Consider the following 16731-nt stretch of genomic DNA (forward strand, 5'->3'; position numbering starts at 1 on the left):
CTGCTTAGTTTACTGGCGTAATCCCTAAATTACGACTGATTCCCAACAACTCTAGGAAAAACAGACCAGGGAAAATCACATCTATTTCTTTCAATTCCATTTCCTTTTCCTTGTCAATCCCATTGATGTCTTCACAGAAAATGTAGCACTCGAGATGCTCTATAATACACAAGTTCTCTACAATGCCCTTTAATCTGGCTTCAATCTACAAACTATTGCGAGAAGAGAAAAAAGATTTTCCACACACAAACAATTTTCACACATTTAATGTAATGGCACCCTAATCACGTTTACAGTACTTTCATCTCCATTAGATACTGTGTTTCGAAAGCATAACGGGAAAAAACAGATGTGAGTAGAACACTAGTCTTTTATGAAGTGTTAGAAACTCAACCATTTGGAGTTACATATGCATAAATGCCTTCTTAAAAACTAAGAGTTGTATTTTTCACCCTTACATAACAAAAAAATAACCTTGCTGGGTCTTTTCACGAGATATGGAGATCAAAGATGACAAGACTCAAGCACTTGAGAAACTCCTCAAGTCAGGGGTGTCATAAGGTTATATCAGGACTTCCGTTAGCAAGCCTGCTGTGAAGCAGACCCTATAAATAGGAAAAGAATGTGCAAGGGCTCCGAATAAGTGAGAGGCACTGCATGTTTTGCAAGCTTGTGCTCTAACAGCCGTGAACTGCAGACTGCTGACTGAGGAAAGCCTGCCTGAATTTCTTCAGCTGAGTCCTCTTAAAATATACCCATCATAGAAAGCCATAGGGATAGCAATACACTACTCTTCTATCCTGACAAGCTCTCCTTTGGATTTTACCTTTGATCGACAACCAAAGCAAGCAAAAAGGTCACTCTGAGAAGCCACAGGAATTATGGGATGTATTTGTAGGTTTTCCTATGACATGTAATTTAAGAGAACTAATATGGAAGCAGATAAAAATAGACTAGGCAAAAGTCTTTTTAAGGTACTATCAACAAGAAAACTAGTGATCCAATCATTTTATTACCAGCTCTATACTTTGGCTTTCAAGAGACAAGGAAAACAAGTACACTTTTTATTAATAAAGCCTGGAGCATCCTTGAAGAGGGGGAGCTAACACAGAAGCAACCAAGGACTCATTAATTTTCACTTAAAAAAAAAAACACCTTTGCCTGAAAGAGGAACTCATGTAGCCACTTAAGATATTTACATTTTGGCAGTAGCTGTGCTTCCTACAATTTATAGAGTTCATTTTAGGGAACAGACCCAAGTTCATAACCAGAGAAAACTACCTTTGGAGAAGTCAGTAGTTTGCTTCTAGTAGGAACTCTAAGTATTCCTTCTTCAACACTTAAAAACTGCTCATTCTGCTGTTTCCAAATTATTTTTAAGCAATTAAGAAACTGTTCACTAGGCTAAGAAATACATTAATATTTTACCTTTACAGCCTGCTTCTAGAGTTGTTTCCCACCTGCAAATTCCAGCAAATTCTCATCCCTAGAGAACATTACTTAATATTTAAATACAACAGCATTACTGAAAGGATGTAGCTTTTATCAGTGTGAACTATTCTCCCCAAATGCATACAGAAATATTCTCTCTCAAAAAAAAATAAACTGGTATTTGTGAGAAAATAATTCATAACTGTAAGTTAGTAATTTGTTCACTTGGATGCCCACATGGTATGAATCAGACAATTTGATTCATGCTTGGGACTGATGGAGTCAGTTAAAACAGCTGCAGAAATCTACATGAATTACAACTTTCAGTTCACTCATATTACTTATACAGAAGAAACTAATATCTACTTACACAGAAAGAGGGTGGAAGTAACAGACATACACGCTCACCCCAGCACTTTTCCTACTATAAGAATATTGCACATTCCGATAATGTTGCACAAATTACTGGCTTTTTATAAAGACCATATATGAGGTATTAGTCCATTAATAAATAAAGAAAAAAATGGAAACGGAAAAGCACTTAATACAATGCAATAATCCAAGTAATTAGTGAATGAGAACTGAATAAGCAATAACATGCACCCTTACAGGAAAGGCTAAAGCTACTTAGCAAACAGTCAGCTTTCAGTATCAGTTCAAGAAACATATGGTTAGATCTCTTTAAAGATTTTAAGAATTCAAAACCTATTTGCAATATTGCTGTTCAAAATGCTCATTTTGCTCATGCAATCAATTTGAAAGGTAAATTCTTCACTCACACGTTTAAAAAGATAGCAATCTCTGTATGATAGCAATCTTACTAAGGTGAATCGATTTAATATACTGGACTTATACTACCAGTTAAGAAATAAAACAGAACTTTTGGGTTGACATCAGTTATATTAAGAGGTTTGTTATGTTTTGAATAGTTTATACTGGTTATGGATTTCCACGGCACTGAAACTGTTACCCATTAGTACTGCTTTTATTACCACATTCCAGCACCACAAGGCATTAGGTGAAAACATGGATTGTAATTTTCAGTTTTACTCTTTCTTTATGCCAAGAGTTTACCTTTCAAATCACAAAGCCAAAAGCTCCCTGCTGACAAGTAGTAAATCTAAACAATCTACCTTTTTTTATTATTATTATTTAGGCCCTTCCAGAAACACTAGGAATCTGTAGGTAAGCTTATCTTGTTTAAGTTTGCCAAAGCACAGAGGAGTATTAAAGTTCAAAAAACTGAGCTATGGAAACTACATTGCACACATGACAATATAATAAGCATAAAGCAAGAGTGTACTCAATATGCTCTTCCAAACCTTTTTAAGGGATATTTTTGTTTTGGAGGGGAGAGACACACTAACCTCGTGCAGACAGAACTGTATACATGAACAGCCCTTAAGAAAGTCAAGGGTTATTCACATCCTAAAAATACTTTCAGACCAATGAAAAGTTACTTGGAAAGAGAAGTCATTCCTGCATCACTCTCCTAGGTGAAACACATTTTTAAGTTGGAAAATAACAAGTGTTTTATTTTTAATAGATTTGCAGTGCTGGACAGTAACAAATAAAGACCCAGGTAAGTTATATTTCTGCTGCTATTTTGTGCAAGTTGTCTAATTTGTGCAGTAAGTCCACATCAAGTAAAAACTGCTAGTGAAAACTCAGAAAGTCATGATAAAAAAAGCAGCACTTCAGAATAAAGTATCTCCTCTGCTGAAATCCATGCACCAGTAACTCAAACATTCTTAAATTGGCATAGGAGAATTATATTACCTATCTAAAATTAAAAAAAATATATCATGTGTTAAAGTTCAAATTTACGGAAAGTGTTTACTAAACTGAAATACACAACTTCTTCTGTCACATGGGATTATTTCTCTCCCATTTTAAGTAGTTACTGAGGCATTTAGCTCCCAATTGCATGTTATTTCTATTCTGAGGATTAGTTTCATCTATAATTTCTTTATAGCAGTTAAGTGTTGTTTAGAACACAAAGATTTTTTTTCCATATTAGCACAAAACCAAGGAAAATTATGAAGATGTTGAAAGAAGAGGAACGGAAACATTATTGTCCAGAACAGTCCGTGTATGTAGTGACCATGTTTCCTCGTCTCTGAGTGACAGTTCTACAGTGCTTGCTGGATCCATGAAACCTGCTATCAGTTCGCACTGCATGTCGGTGTGCATTTTCAAAGTCACTAAAAGAAAACATTTTTTCCATATTTTCAAACACATCATCAAACAGTCCACCTCCAAAGGAGAACTCTTGGAAAGAACGTCTTTGCCGATTGTGAGCTTCCCGATGACTTCGGAAGTGATTTTCAAAGTGCTTTTTCGACCGTGAGTTTTGACTGAAGAGGTCAAAGTCTTTGAACAGATCATCAAAGTTGAAGTTAAATGACTGATGGAACGGGCTTCCATTATTTCCTTGTCCTCCATGACGGCCAAATTGATCGTATTCTCTTCGTTTATTCTCATCTGATAATGTTTCATACGCTATTTCAGTTTAAAAAGAAAAAAGAAAAACTTCAGTTGCGTGCCCATTATAAAAAGACAAACACATACACAGAACAGTACAGTACAGTAAGCTCTAGCCACGCTGCAGTTACAGCTAAGTGGCAAGCTAAACAGCATGGAGATAAAATAAAGGAAATTAATTACCGTATGACCAAATTTTCAACTTTGCAGAAGTTTAACAATAAACCTAGATTTTGTGATTGGGGATAACTGAAATGGAATTAGGTTTCCATCTGATCTTGGTCCAAAACTACACCTACTGGTGCTCCAAGGCAGCAATTGACAGATAACATACATACCGTTACTAGAATGGGTATTTTAAACTCTTCCATTTTCTTACCTGTCATTGGCTTCCCAACTATTCTAAATAGCTCAACATTTCTTTAGAACTCCTGCTTCCTCCTTTAGTAGGTGCTAACAGCTGCAGTATCTAAAGAGATACACTACATTAATCACCACCTTTCTTTCAAAAGAACAGTTCTGCAGACATGAAGATAAAACCCAGAAGTCTTGTTAGCTTTGTCAGACAAAATGGACACCTATGTTATAATAGTCTATGGGGAGCAGAAATGGGAACACTTTATTCTTCAGCAAGCCTTTTCATGTTCTTGATCATTCATTTCTGTCAATATATTTTAATCCCAATACACTTATGAATGGTGTATTCCTAGGATCACAGGATAGTTCAGGCTGGAAGTGCCCTCAGGTTTCTAGTCTAATGTTTTGCTCAAAGCAAGGTCAGCTATGGGATCAGACTAGTTACTCAGGGCTTTATCCTCTCATACCGGAAAACTCCCCAAGGATGGAACGTGCACAGCCTCTCCAGTCAACCTGTTCAAACACTTGCCTGTCCTCATGGTGAAGAAAGTTTCAAAGTTTTTCCTTACAGCCACATTGCATCTCTTATAACTGCTGTTGCCTGTATTCCTACCAAGAACCACTGAAGAGCCCTGCTGCAGGTTGTTTTTAATAAAAACACACAAAAACTCCCCATAAGTACTGTAAGGTTTCCATTAGGTCCCCCTGAAGCCCTAGTAACCCTGAGCTGGATCTTACTAGACAGACCAGAATATAAGAACAGTATTTGAAATACTCTTCTAGTGCCAAAGTTGTCCTCCTGCCAAGAATTTTTTGTGAGAAGAGGCATGAGCCTAGAAGTCTAATAGGCAGGAATGCATAAACTGTGCAAAAGGCCTGCCTATGCACAAGAAAATGGAAACCAGTCAGAAACTGATACAGGGCATTTGACACCACAGAAGTAGAACAAAAAAAACCATCTCTTATTCAGTAAAAACAGTACACTTAAGTTACTGCATTTGTTCACAGATATAAGCCACGTATCCAGTTATTAAGGCTGAGGTTAGCGTATATTACCTTCAGCAATTTCTCTAAATTTTGCTTCAGCACCAGGACTCTTATTTTTGTCTGGGTGGTATTTCATAGCCAGTTTGTGAAACGCCTTCTTGATTTGGCGGTCAGATGCATTTTTTGGAACTCCTAAGATATCGTAATAGCTCTCCGTAGCCAGTATTAACTCAGTTATCATTAAAATGCAGAGGGCAAACGTGAAGACAGATTGTGTAGTTGCCATTTCTCTGGTTCCTAGAAAGAAAGAGAAATATACTTGAACAGGTTATTTCAGGTTCCACAGCAGCTTAAAAAGGCACAACCAAGAGGAAGACGTGTATTTTTTAGGAGTCACTCTGTGACTGACACATCAGCAAGTTCTTTCACCTGTGCTGTTAGTTAACAAACCCCACCTCCCTAAGTTCATAATCACAGAAAACACAAATGGAAATGCTGCAAATTCACATTTCACATCCATCACAAGTGCTCTTTGGTGTTCACCTCTGGTCTACAGCTATCCTTACCCATACATTTCCCCCCAGTCCTGTTTCCGGCTGTTGAATTAAACATACAATACCTTTCACTGCACCAAACAGTTCATGCTGGCATACCTGGACTAGCTTTTAACTAAGCCCTAAGTTCTAGGATCATAAACACAGCAGCTCTAAATTAGAGCGCAGGTTTCAAAACCTACTGAATATGCTGGTAGAGTAACTCATTGATTAGCTTGTGCAATAATAAGAACCTGAAAACACAACAGGCCTGAAAATCAACTTTGGGCTGCAGGAAATCAACGCTGTTAGATGCTCACAGTCGGCTTCAGAAGGTCATCTAACTGACCTAAGGTGAGCATGATACAAGGAAACACTCATCTAGAGTACAGAGGTCGGTCAAGTAGAACACTATTTTATAACGGGCTAGACTTAATTTACTTTCATTTTAGATTGTATTCTAAACATAAACACCTACCATACCTCTGATATCAGAGAGTTTATCTAATAAATGCCACTGCATATAAAGATTTACACATGCGATTCCCAATGTCTGAACGGAGCTCGAAAAAAACCTTCTATACAAACAGCTTCAACTATAACTAAAAGTTTAACTATTTTTTAACAAATTTATTTGTCAAAAACTTATATTTAAAAACAAACTGAAACTAAAACTCAGGGAAAAAGCAGTGGCATAGATAAGAAACAGAAAAAGTCAGCTCCACACAGCCGTATCATCTTTCATGATTATTTTTTTTAAATAAACGACGAGTGTGGGCTCTTCCTACCAGAAGACAAGCTTAAATGATACGTGGAGGACTTACGTATATAAACAGGTACATAAAACACACCGTACAGAAACGCGAACATTCAAAGACAGAGTGCCAGTCGTCCCCTAACCAGTATGATGTATGGCAATGTCTTGAACATGCGAGAAATAACATGCTCCCCCCAGCCCCCATCATATTGCACTGATGTGACAGTATCACAATCACAACTCAAGGAGAGGAATTCTATAGCTAAGAGTAGCACCATTTTCCTGAAAGCTGAATAAGCTAACATTATTCTAGCTTTAATGGTACTCTGACTATACTTTTAGACTGTACGTGGCCTAAACATTTGTCATTCAAAGGTTTTGAACTCTGTGTATCAGGCACATGAGACAACTCAGCCTTTAATAGGAAGTCCACACCCTCTAAAGAAAATTAACACCTAAGCATCAAAACTTGCAAAAACACCATTTCCAATAGGTAAGGCAGGGGGCTAAAACGAATGTTGTGAGGTCAGAGCAAAAAGCTCATGTACGATTAACACTCCCATACCCTCTTAAGCATTTACTTGGCAAGCAGACCGCGTGGTATCAAGTGGTAAGGAGTAGCAGTTAAAACAAACTGTATTTTGAGCACTGTATCTAGATACCAAATGGACTGTTCTTTTCCATATTCCCCTTGCATGACACCGGACATATTTTTAGTACAAGAAGCTTTCCAAGCCTTTTCCACATATTTTCTCCCACCAGTTCGCTAACCTAAAACTTTGCCACCTGGATGCCAAGACACACGTATATCCCTCCAAACTTTGTGTGCTTTCTTTCTGTTTCTGCTTTGCAGATACAGACTCATGCCTTCCTGTCATGCCAAAGATTACATAAGCATGATGTAGGTGTGAGGAAATGAAATAAAAACCAATCTGTTCCACTTTCCGAAGGATTAACTCCATGCTTCTATGAGTAAACACCAAAAGGTGCTAAAAAGAGTTGTTTAACTCCTTCATTAAGGGCCAAACCCTCTATTATAACTTCCACATTTATCAGAGCCTGAGAACATCAAGCCACTCAAGTCTTCTGCTCTGCTTACACCCCTCAACTTCTACGACTTTTGATAATGAATTACACATAGGTTTTCCTTTCCCTATAGTTTTATACTGAGATTTTGGTAATGCAGTTCCATGCTCTACTGCCCCTAGTTTTACTTGGATTTCTAGGCTTTTTAAATTTGTACTGAAAATTAACTGAATTTAAAAAAATAAAATAAAAAAAAGGATGCATTTCTTTGCATTTAAAAAACTCCCCCAAACCTCTATCAAACCTGTTAAGCTTTACAGAAACAAGACTTCAGAACACTGGCTGACTTAACGCTGTCCTTGAAGAACTCCGTGAAACTTGAACATAATAATAAAACTCAAATGAAAAGCAAATATAAAGGAAACCCAAAGCTAAACAGCATTTTAACCTGATAACAAGTCTTACATTTACACGATATATTTTGAATTATTGATTTTTTTCCCCAGAAGACGTGTTTGATATGGTGTCAGCATCTTACTAATGGCATCTTAGCTAACAATAAAGGCCAGGCCTGACCTCCTCCCCCACCCCAAGTATCTTTGCTATCACTTTCGCTACAAAACCTCTCTTACATGCTTACTCTGCGTATGCCTCTCCTCCCTCACCTCCCCATTAAGTAAGTTTCACTTTGCAGGCTTTGCACTGCGATTACCTAGAATTTAGACTTGTTTGGGGATTGGTAAATTCTGTATGCTTCCTGATGCCAAGCTTCAGCAACAGAACAACCCCTGTAACTCTTACGAAGGGCACTGAAGAACCTCATTTTAGCTGGGCACATCCAACATCGGTCAGAGACTTATATCAAGAAGTAATTACCCTCAGGCTGCCGGCCGAGCAGCCCCCACCCCAACCACCACCCAGCCGGGCACCACCACCGACGCTGCCACCGGCAGGTGCCCGACCCTCGCCCCTTCACGCTGCGGGCCTCCCTCTTGCCCCGGCCGCTGCTGCTGCGGGCCTGGCGGCAGGCGAGTGCCCGGGACAGAAGCCGAGCCGAGCGGCCCCGCCATGCTCCCCGCTCCCCCTCAGGGGGTCCCGCTCCCCTCTGCCCCCACCTCACCTCAGCGCCGCCGTCCCCGCGCGCCGCTCCCGCCCAACGGCCGCCAGCGCGCGCGCAGCCCCTTCCCCTCCCCTCCGCACCCCGCCCTCCCGCCGCTGCTACACGAAGCGCTGCGCCATTGGCCCCTCCGCCCCCACGTGACGCCGCGGCGGCGCTCCCCCTCCCTTCCCTTGCCCTCCCCTCCCCTCCCCGCAGTCCCCGTGACTGCCCCCCCGCCGTCCCCCCCAGCCCCCGCTGCCCGTGGTTCCGGCGGCGGGCCGGGCCGCGCCGCCGGGCCGCGCCGCCATGCCGCGGTACTGCGCCGCCGCCTGCTGCAAGAACCGCGGCGGGCAGAGCGCCAGGGACCGCCGCAAGCTCAGCTTCTACCCGTGAGTGGGCGGCCTGGGGGGCTTGGGGGGACGGGGCTGGGGCTGGGGCTGGGGCTGGAAGGGTGTGGGGAGAGGGGAAGGGAAGGGAAGGGAAGGGAAGGGAAGGGAAGGGAAGGGAAGGGCTGCTGTGGGGGCTCAGAGCCGAGCTGCTCGGCCCTGTGAGGAGCACGGTGCCAATATCGGCGGGTTGCTGTCGAGTTAAGGCGCAGTAAGTGCGGGTGTGTGGAGATAATCGTCTAACATTGAGGAGAAAATCGAGGGGTCGGCTCCACAGGCAGCCCGAGACTTCGTTTTGGTGAGACCTGAGCTGAGTCGTGAGTTTGTTTCACTGCACAGTCAGCGTTGTTCAACAGTCGTTGTTGTTCCAACATCCGGAAAGCTCACAGGAAAACACCTTCAAAAGGGCTTTAGTTTAGATCAAATTAAACTACTTCACCTACAACATATACCATGCATGATTCAGCTGAAATACGTTATCATCATAAAACAATCATGAAAACGAGTGGAAATACATTTTCTAGAGTGATATGGATAATCTGAGTGCCACACGAATGATCAAAGCAAGCTGGAGTGCTGGTACATATTTATATTAAAGTGTACGGCATCAATGTAAATATGACCCGGTGCTTAGGGACATGGTTTAGTGGGTGACTTTGGTAGTAGGGCGATGGTTGGACCAGATGATCTTGGAGGTCTTTTCCAACCCTTATGATTCTATGATTTCAAAATCCCTGCCATTTTATCTGGCCATTGAACTGTTTTGTGTTAAAACTATCACAGTCTGGCAGAAGAGGTGCTGAGACTTGTTTATACCAGAAAACAGATGCTGAATATGATTTGGGGGGTATTTGAGAGCAGGAGCAGGTTACTCTGTAGCCCAAATAATACATTTCGCAACCAGACTTTGTCTCTCACTGCAGATTTTTTTTTGCTTCCCAGTCTGAAGCTGGCTGGTCATGGGAAAGGCAGTGAGTGCTGTCTTGCAAGGGTAATGGCAGTGGAAGCAAACACTCTCAAGGCCTTCTTGGAGAGGGTGTGTTTGGTGGTGTGATCTTCTACTGAAAGAACCTTGTCCTCTTGCTGAGAACCTTGTCCTCTTACTGAGAACCTTCTTTGGACCTAGGTATAACATCCCAGGCTGAGCTCTGTAACATGCTGTATAACGTGTAATGCTGCTATTGGGTGTACATAGTCTAAGCAGGCAGCAATTGAAAAGGCTGAACCCCTGACCTGTCCTTGAGAGGTTATCTTCTTTTTACTAGCATTATTCTTTGCATTCCTGCAAAGAGCTAGGTGGATCAACAGTTTGCACCGTTTCCTTGGTAACTTGAAAACTTAAATGGCAGCAAATTCAAAAGGTGGGATAAAGGTTGAAAAAGTGCAGCTACTTGCAGTTTTAGGACATTGTGGGCCTGCAGAGGAGAGTCATTGCCGTGTGTGGCAGTTGAGAAGAAACTTGTAGTTTCAGGGGTGGGATCTAGGGTTTGCCAAGAAGTAACAAGCCTTTCATAGAATTTGGGTGACACACAGCCCCTCGGCACACCAGGCTGTTTCCACAGCTTCTGTTTTGTGGGAATACCTCACTGCCGAGCCATTTCTTTTGTGCATTGAAATTCAGTTAATGTTATTCTGGTCTATTAACGTACAGTAATAAACATCATAGAAAGAATTGGTTGTTAATTAAAAGGAAAAAATCGGCTATTTAGGGAGAGAGACAAAACTGGTTTGTAGCAAGGCTGTAGGCACTTGTCACATCTGAATGGTTGTTGTCCCTCTTACTGCCAACATCTAATAAATACTCTTTACATCCTGTGCTTATGATCAGGTCAGGTTTGATGACCAAATGAATCTGTCTCTTACTCAAAAGTGTAGGGTTTTTTTAAAGTTATTGTTGTTCATGATTCTAAGGAATATTAGAGTATTGCTTTCTTAACAGGAGTCATTTCTCAGTGTTCAGAAATCAAGTTACATTCTATGTATCATATGTGATTATAGGCCAGAGTAGAAAGAAACTTAGCACTCCCAGAGAAATCTGTAAGCACATTTCAAGTACTTTGATGTCTGTCTAGTAAGAGCTGAGAGTTCAGGGTGGTCTCCATGTTTGTGTTGCCATTACCTTAACTGCATGACTGGACATGCATCATAATGAGCCTTTAATTTCCCTTTAATTTTTGTGTATCGTGATTCATTGGGTAGATTACATACGTTTGCTCACTTTCTTTTAACTTAGCTCTCTTTCCCATGTAATATGACTTTGTATATACTTTCAAAATCAATTTCATGTATTTTGCAAGTAGGTTAGAGGGTTGAAAAGTCAGTTCTGGGTTATGTGACATCATTGGGATACTCAACACTGTAAGACAGCTTAATTTCTGAAACAAAAAGTAAATGCACACCAACACAAAACATTTGTACTTTTTGAACAAAATTTAGATCCTGCACTGGAAATACTATTCACATTTATAAGTTATCAGACAATCCTGAATATGGTGTATGCTAAGAGACACTTAGTCAAAGAAAAATCATAACAAAAGGGTTGGGTACTAATTTTGTCTAGTAAGGCAAAAAAAAAAAATACTATTTCTAAAACGAGGGCCAGATCTAACATTTTTTTAATGAAGTATTTCCTCTGGCTTCAGGAGAACTACTTTTTGAGCAAGTATTGCAGAATCAAGACTTTTTAAATGCCTTGGCCTAGGGTTTTGAAGCCCTTCACCAGCAGAAATCAATAGAAATTCTGCTGCTGAACTCTGGAGCAAATATCCAAATAGGAACCATTTCGATGATTGTTAGATTAACATGTAATTGACATCCTGATTGGTTTTTCATATTTAGGAAAAAAAAAAAAAAAAGAAAAAAAAAAAGAAAAATTAAAATCATTGCTTTCTTTTTATTCCTTTCAAGAGAATCAAGTAAGGAAGGACAGCCTGGTAAGGAACAACAGAATGTTCTTTGTTTAAAAAGAAAACAGAAAGAAAGAAAAAAAATAACAATTCTTTGCTTTTCTGTTTCTTTTTATTTTTTTCCCAACTGTTTTAAAAAAGATTTCCACTTCATGATAAAGAGAGACTTGAGAAATGGTTGCGGAATATGAAGCGAGATGCATGGACTCCAAGTAAACACCAGCTTCTATGCAGTGATCATTTTACCCCCGATTCCCTTGATGTGCGATGGGGTATACGATACTTGAAACATACAGCTGTACCAACAATTTTCTCTTCCCCAGATGATGAGGTAATGTGTTCCTATCTTTTTATTATAATAGAAGGCTAACCAACTATTTATGTAATAAAAATGTGCTAACTGTCTATAATATAGCTTATTTTAAAAATACCCGTCCATCAAAATGTTTTGCCAACAGAACTGACGCAAAACCTGTGGAGAGGCCCCTGGTGGAGCAGGCTGTCCCCCTGCAGCCCATGGGTCCCACATGGAGCAGATCTCCACGCTGCAGCCCGTGGAGGAGCCCCCGGTGGAGCAGGTGGATGTGGCCTGGAGGAGGCTGCGGCCCATGGAGAGCCCCCGCAGGAGCAGGCCCCGGGCCGGAGCTGCAGCCTGTGGAGAGGAGCCCCCGCAGGAGCAGGGGGTCTTGGGGGAGCTGCCGCCCGTGGGGGACCCGTGCTGGAGCAGTTTGCTCCTGGGGGATGGACCCCGTGGTACGGAGCCTTGTGGGAGCAGTTCTTGAAGAGCTGCTGCCCGTGGGAATCTCCGGTTGCTGAAATTAATTCAGAAGTGAATTAATTCATTCTTTCAAAATCCCTAGGATTGCTGAGATGTTAAGTATCACATTTGAAATGATAGAATTCATTTGGTTTTCTGTAATTTTATCTTTGCATACATTTTTCAGTCACTTAAGACTGAAGTTTGGTGGGTTTTTTTGTTTGTTTTTGTTCTCCAGGAAAAAGACTCTTCTCAGGACAGCCCACAAGAGATAAAGAGAGAAGATCTGGAAGAAACAACTAAAAATGTAGAGCCCAAGAAAGCACCTGTATCACTTGAACTTTGTAGACCAAAGAAAAGTCCTGCAATGGCAGAAAATCTAGATGAAAAAGCAGAAGTAGTTTGCTCAACTGCATTGAGTAAACCTTTACAAATGCAAAAACTACAACTTCAAAGCAGAGAAGACTTTCAGGCAGACAGTGTTATTCTCGATAGTTCATCTCAGCAGCATATACATCAACCTGAGCCTGTTTTATTGGCAACAGCAGTCCAGAACATCGAAACTGTCAATGTTCATACTTCTGTAGAGGATTCAGTAAGTTGTACGGCTACAGTCTTGCAATTTTCAGACCCTGATTACTTGAATTCGTCTCTGAAATTGAACAGCGCTTTAGGTTCAATAACTGACTATGCACTTGAAAACCCAAACTCTCATGTTTTAGGCTGTTCTGTTGAAGTACAGCCTACAAGTGAAAACACAGTTTTAGTCAGTACAGTTACACAAACTATTGAACAATTCAGTGGAGGTGAAGAATCTGTCATTGCCATCATCCTGCCAGCTGAGAGTCCAAAAGAGTCTGAAATAATAGATAGTTCTTTCCCACCTATTAAGCAAGAATTTCTCGACACAGAAGAAGCAGAAACAGATAAATCTGTGTATATGAATGCATATAGTGGAAGTGAAGTGTTACAAACTGAGCATTCATACTGCAAACAAGACATAGACAGAGAGCACCTCTGGCAAAAAATTTCAAAGCTCCACTCTAAGATAACTCTACTTGAAATGCAGGAGATAAAGACTTTGGGGAGACTCAGGTCCTTGGAAGCTCTTATTGGACAACTGAAGCAAGAAAACCTTCTTTCTGAGGAAAAGCTCAAGATGGTAGAAAACTGCTTCACAACACTGGAAGTGACTATGATACAGTAAAGGCTTTCAGTTATTGTTCTACAGTATCTTTTCAGCCTCTTGACTGTCCTTTTGAACAAAATAAGTTTTGATTCAATCATGGTATTTTAGATATCTAATGCAAATTGTGTGAATAGCAAATACCCTGAATGTTACATCAACTCCTATCAATGCTAGATGGTAGACCATTGCCCATAAACATGACTTGCAAGTGAGCTTTAAAAGGAAAGCTAAACCTGTTAGTCTTGTTAAAGTATGTAAGGTGAATCAATAAAAATAAGTTTAACTTTTCCAGGTGCAGGCTTCCCTGAAACATGCAAATCTTGCATTTGGGGCAGCAGTAGAATGGACAGTGTAACTGGGTAGAATGGAAAATTATAAAACAGCTGTCTAAAAGGGAAAAAAAAGTCTCCTGGTTCTCTTTCAAACCAGTAAGGAAGTATGTAATACACATTGTCCAGTGAGGCCACAATTACTCTTTGGTCTTCTGTTCATCTAGCATTAATTCTGATAGCTTTTTGTACAATTTGACCTTATTAAATTTTTCTGCAATAAAAGGTGTGTCTGTTCATTTAGTTTTTCTTTTTTTTTCTGAGAATATTGCTACAATGAACAAGTCCCTCTCCTCTTTTTGTGCTGATGGAATATTCCACTCAAATGAAAAGAAACAAATAGTGATTTTTTGTGGTTAGTAAAAAGGAAAATTGTAAATATTCAGTGAGTGCTATCTGCTCAGCTTTGATCATGATGCAATCTATATCTGCATAAATTCATGTACACTTAATAGTACACTGAAGAAAGTAATGCTTTATGGAGCAAAGTGACAGAATCTGTCACACTATTTTTCTATAGCTAATTCTTCAAGAAGTGGGATATAGAGGTTAGAAATTTGCTCCCCTGTATTAACTGTTTCTAGTGTGCAGGACGTGAGTGCATTGGAAATATAATCCATTTTGAGGGCATGAATTTGCTTAAACACTTTCTGCTTATTCTCTCAGCATGCTACAGGTTAGAGCTAGAGTTCAGTGTGTAGTGACTGGAATTCTTGAGGGGCTTCCATGTATTTTCCGATATTTGAGCATCTTCCCCCACCACCAGTTCAGTATAGGACTGGACCTAATGTGTTTCTTTGCAGTGAATTACCTGTGCTCTCTGTTGGATTCATTCTGAAATTTTCTGGGGAATTTTTTGATTATTAAATTGAGGATCCAAGCAACAGTGATTATAAAGTTGACCTGCAACTAGAGAAGTTATAAACTAGTAAAATTTCAGAAAAATTCCTGATAGTAATACTGAAAATGCTTTTTGTGGCATAGATATCTTTAAACTTGGGAGAAAAAAAAAAAAAAGATCCTTAATTTTCCTTTTTTTTTTAATGGACTATCTTGGGAATATAACAGAAAAAACTCACCTCAGTAAGCATGTCACCAAGTTTATGAATTTTTCTCCTACAGGATGATTTGAGCCAATGAGGCTTGGGTGGGCTTAAATGGTCCTCTGCCTTTCTACGTCACACACAACTTTTTATGCCAGATAGGTCATTGTTAAGGCTTACAATTAGCTCTTCTCAGCCGAGCCTATTACCTTAACTGCTGCCCAAAGTAACCTCTACTCTTATCAAGCAGGATATTACAGCTTTATTTTTCTAATTTTTTAATTTTCTCGTGTCTAACAATAGATGTTAAATAACATGCCAGCCTATTAACCTTGAGTGTTCAAGTAGAGCTGTGTAAATTTACCAGTTTTCCTTAATTCTGAATTTTACGTTTGATTGCTCTCTGCTAGATCATAGTCCCTCTCATCCAGATTCATGAATTTTGCAGTAGCAGCCAGCATCACCAACTTAACTTTAAAAAAGGCCAGAGATGGAAAATGAGATGATTTTGTATGTAGCCTTTCTCAGGGCCAGTCTTGTAGTGATGAAGAGGCTGAACCACCACAAAACAGTCTGCAGTTTGACCAGAATCAGTGCTGTGTTTTGTAAATCATTGTTGCAAATTGATTCCAATAAATTATTTGGGCAGACAAGTTTTGTATTCATTTAAAAACATTTAGAATTATAGCTGACTATGTTTGCTTACAGAAAAATATGACTAAGTTCTTAGCTTCAACAATATGCTGACACATGCTTACTCAAGCTAATCAGTATAAATACAGGAAAAACTGTGCTGGAAATTGCCACACTCCACTGATTAGGTGCTACGTGTGTCTTGTTCTTAGTATTTCCTGATCATAAAAATGTGTAACCTTTTCCACTAAACGTAAGGACTTTAATAGATGCTATGTTATTCTTTCAGATCCAATGGAAACTGCTCTTGAGCAGCTGCAGCTCACTATGGTAATAGTACATTAAATCATTAAACATTTTGTAATGTATCCAACTTATAGTGATCAAAATTAAATGATCTTATGTGTCTTTTCAATATTTTTGCATCTTTTTTTTTAACTTTTGACTGCTGTTTTCCAGTGATTCAATTAATTATTTCAACATTTTACAGATTTAAGAGGTGTCAGCAGTTTAATACACGTATTGAATTGTTAAGCAGTTTATCTTTTCTACTACTACGGAAATATGGCATTTGGCTTTCTCCTAGATCTTCATTTAAATTCTACCAACTTTAATAAAGTTATGGATGAGCAGTGTCGCTCCACATGGAATAAACTGCTACCCATTTCTCCTAGTTCTCTGCAGTTCCCCTAGTTTTTCATTTTCTTTACAAGGTGGAGTGAGATGTTTTATTTAACACAATCTGGATGCAGTAGAGGATGCAGCAGAGGATGTTTTCTTTCTGTCAGTATCCGGGAGTTCTCTTCTGTACTTT

General features: G+C 39.8%; 2 protein-coding genes across 8 annotated transcripts; one reads left to right on the top strand and one right to left on the bottom strand.

The window, feature by feature from the left end:
* Positions 1-250: 250 nt before the first annotated feature.
* Positions 251-8783, bottom strand: DNAJB9 (DnaJ heat shock protein family (Hsp40) member B9). Of its 4 annotated transcripts, none has more exons than XM_040550781.1 (3): positions 8696-8783; positions 5329-5556; positions 251-3933 (listed from the first exon to the last, which is right to left on the bottom strand). In XM_040550781.1, the coding sequence occupies exons 2-3, from the start codon at positions 5543-5545 to the stop codon at positions 3503-3505; spliced, it is 648 nt and encodes a 215-aa protein (XP_040406715.1). In that variant the 5' UTR covers positions 5546-5556; positions 8696-8783; the 3' UTR covers positions 251-3502. The 4 variants fall into 4 exon arrangements, with proteins under 4 accessions (XP_040406715.1, XP_040406721.1, XP_040406699.1 ...); XM_040550787.1 differs by lacking the exon at positions 8696-8783 and adding an exon at positions 8288-8448; XM_040550765.1 differs by lacking the exon at positions 8696-8783 and adding an exon at positions 7321-7537.
* Positions 8784-8829: 46 nt separating this feature from the next.
* Positions 8830-14461, top strand: THAP5 (THAP domain containing 5). 4 transcript variants are annotated; one of them, XM_040550729.1, is made up of 3 exons: positions 8830-9063; positions 12108-12297; positions 12962-14461. In XM_040550729.1, exons 1-3 carry the CDS (start codon positions 8981-8983, stop codon positions 13928-13930), a joined length of 1242 nt encoding a protein of 413 aa, XP_040406663.1. In that variant the 5' UTR covers positions 8830-8980; the 3' UTR covers positions 13931-14461. The 4 variants fall into 4 exon arrangements, with proteins under 4 accessions (XP_040406663.1, XP_040406676.1, XP_040406669.1 ...); XM_040550742.1 differs by lacking the exon at positions 8830-9063 and adding an exon at positions 9170-9377; XM_040550735.1 differs by lacking the exon at positions 8830-9063 and adding an exon at positions 9170-9358.
* The last annotated feature ends 2270 nt before the right edge of the window (positions 14462-16731 follow it).

The sequence above is a fragment of the Cygnus olor genome, chromosome 1 (assembly GCF_009769625.2).
Source record: "Cygnus olor isolate bCygOlo1 chromosome 1, bCygOlo1.pri.v2, whole genome shotgun sequence".
Classification (NCBI taxonomy): domain Eukaryota; kingdom Metazoa; phylum Chordata; class Aves; order Anseriformes; family Anatidae; genus Cygnus; species Cygnus olor.

Coding starts and splice junctions, on each gene's coding strand:
- DNAJB9 (XM_040550765.1), bottom strand. CDS start 7,414: ATGAGTCTGTATCTGCAAAGCAGAAACAGAAAGAAAGCACACAAAGTT. Junction 5,557..7,320: donor TCCAGGTGGCAAAGTTTTAG/GTTAGCGAACTG, acceptor CTTTCTTTCTAG/GAACCAGAGAAATGGCAACT. Junction 3,934..5,328: donor ATTTAGAGAAATTGCTGAAG/GTAATATACGCT, acceptor AAACTGAAATAG/CGTATGAAACATTATCAGAT.
- THAP5 (XM_040550729.1), top strand. CDS start 8,981: ATGCCGCGGTACTGCGCCGCCGCCTGCTGCAAGAACCGCGGCGGGCAG. Junction 9,064..12,107: donor CGCAAGCTCAGCTTCTACCC/GTGAGTGGGCGG, acceptor GTTTTAAAAAAG/ATTTCCACTTCATGATAAAG. Junction 12,298..12,961: donor TCTCTTCCCCAGATGATGAG/GTAATGTGTTCC, acceptor TTTGTTCTCCAG/GAAAAAGACTCTTCTCAGGA.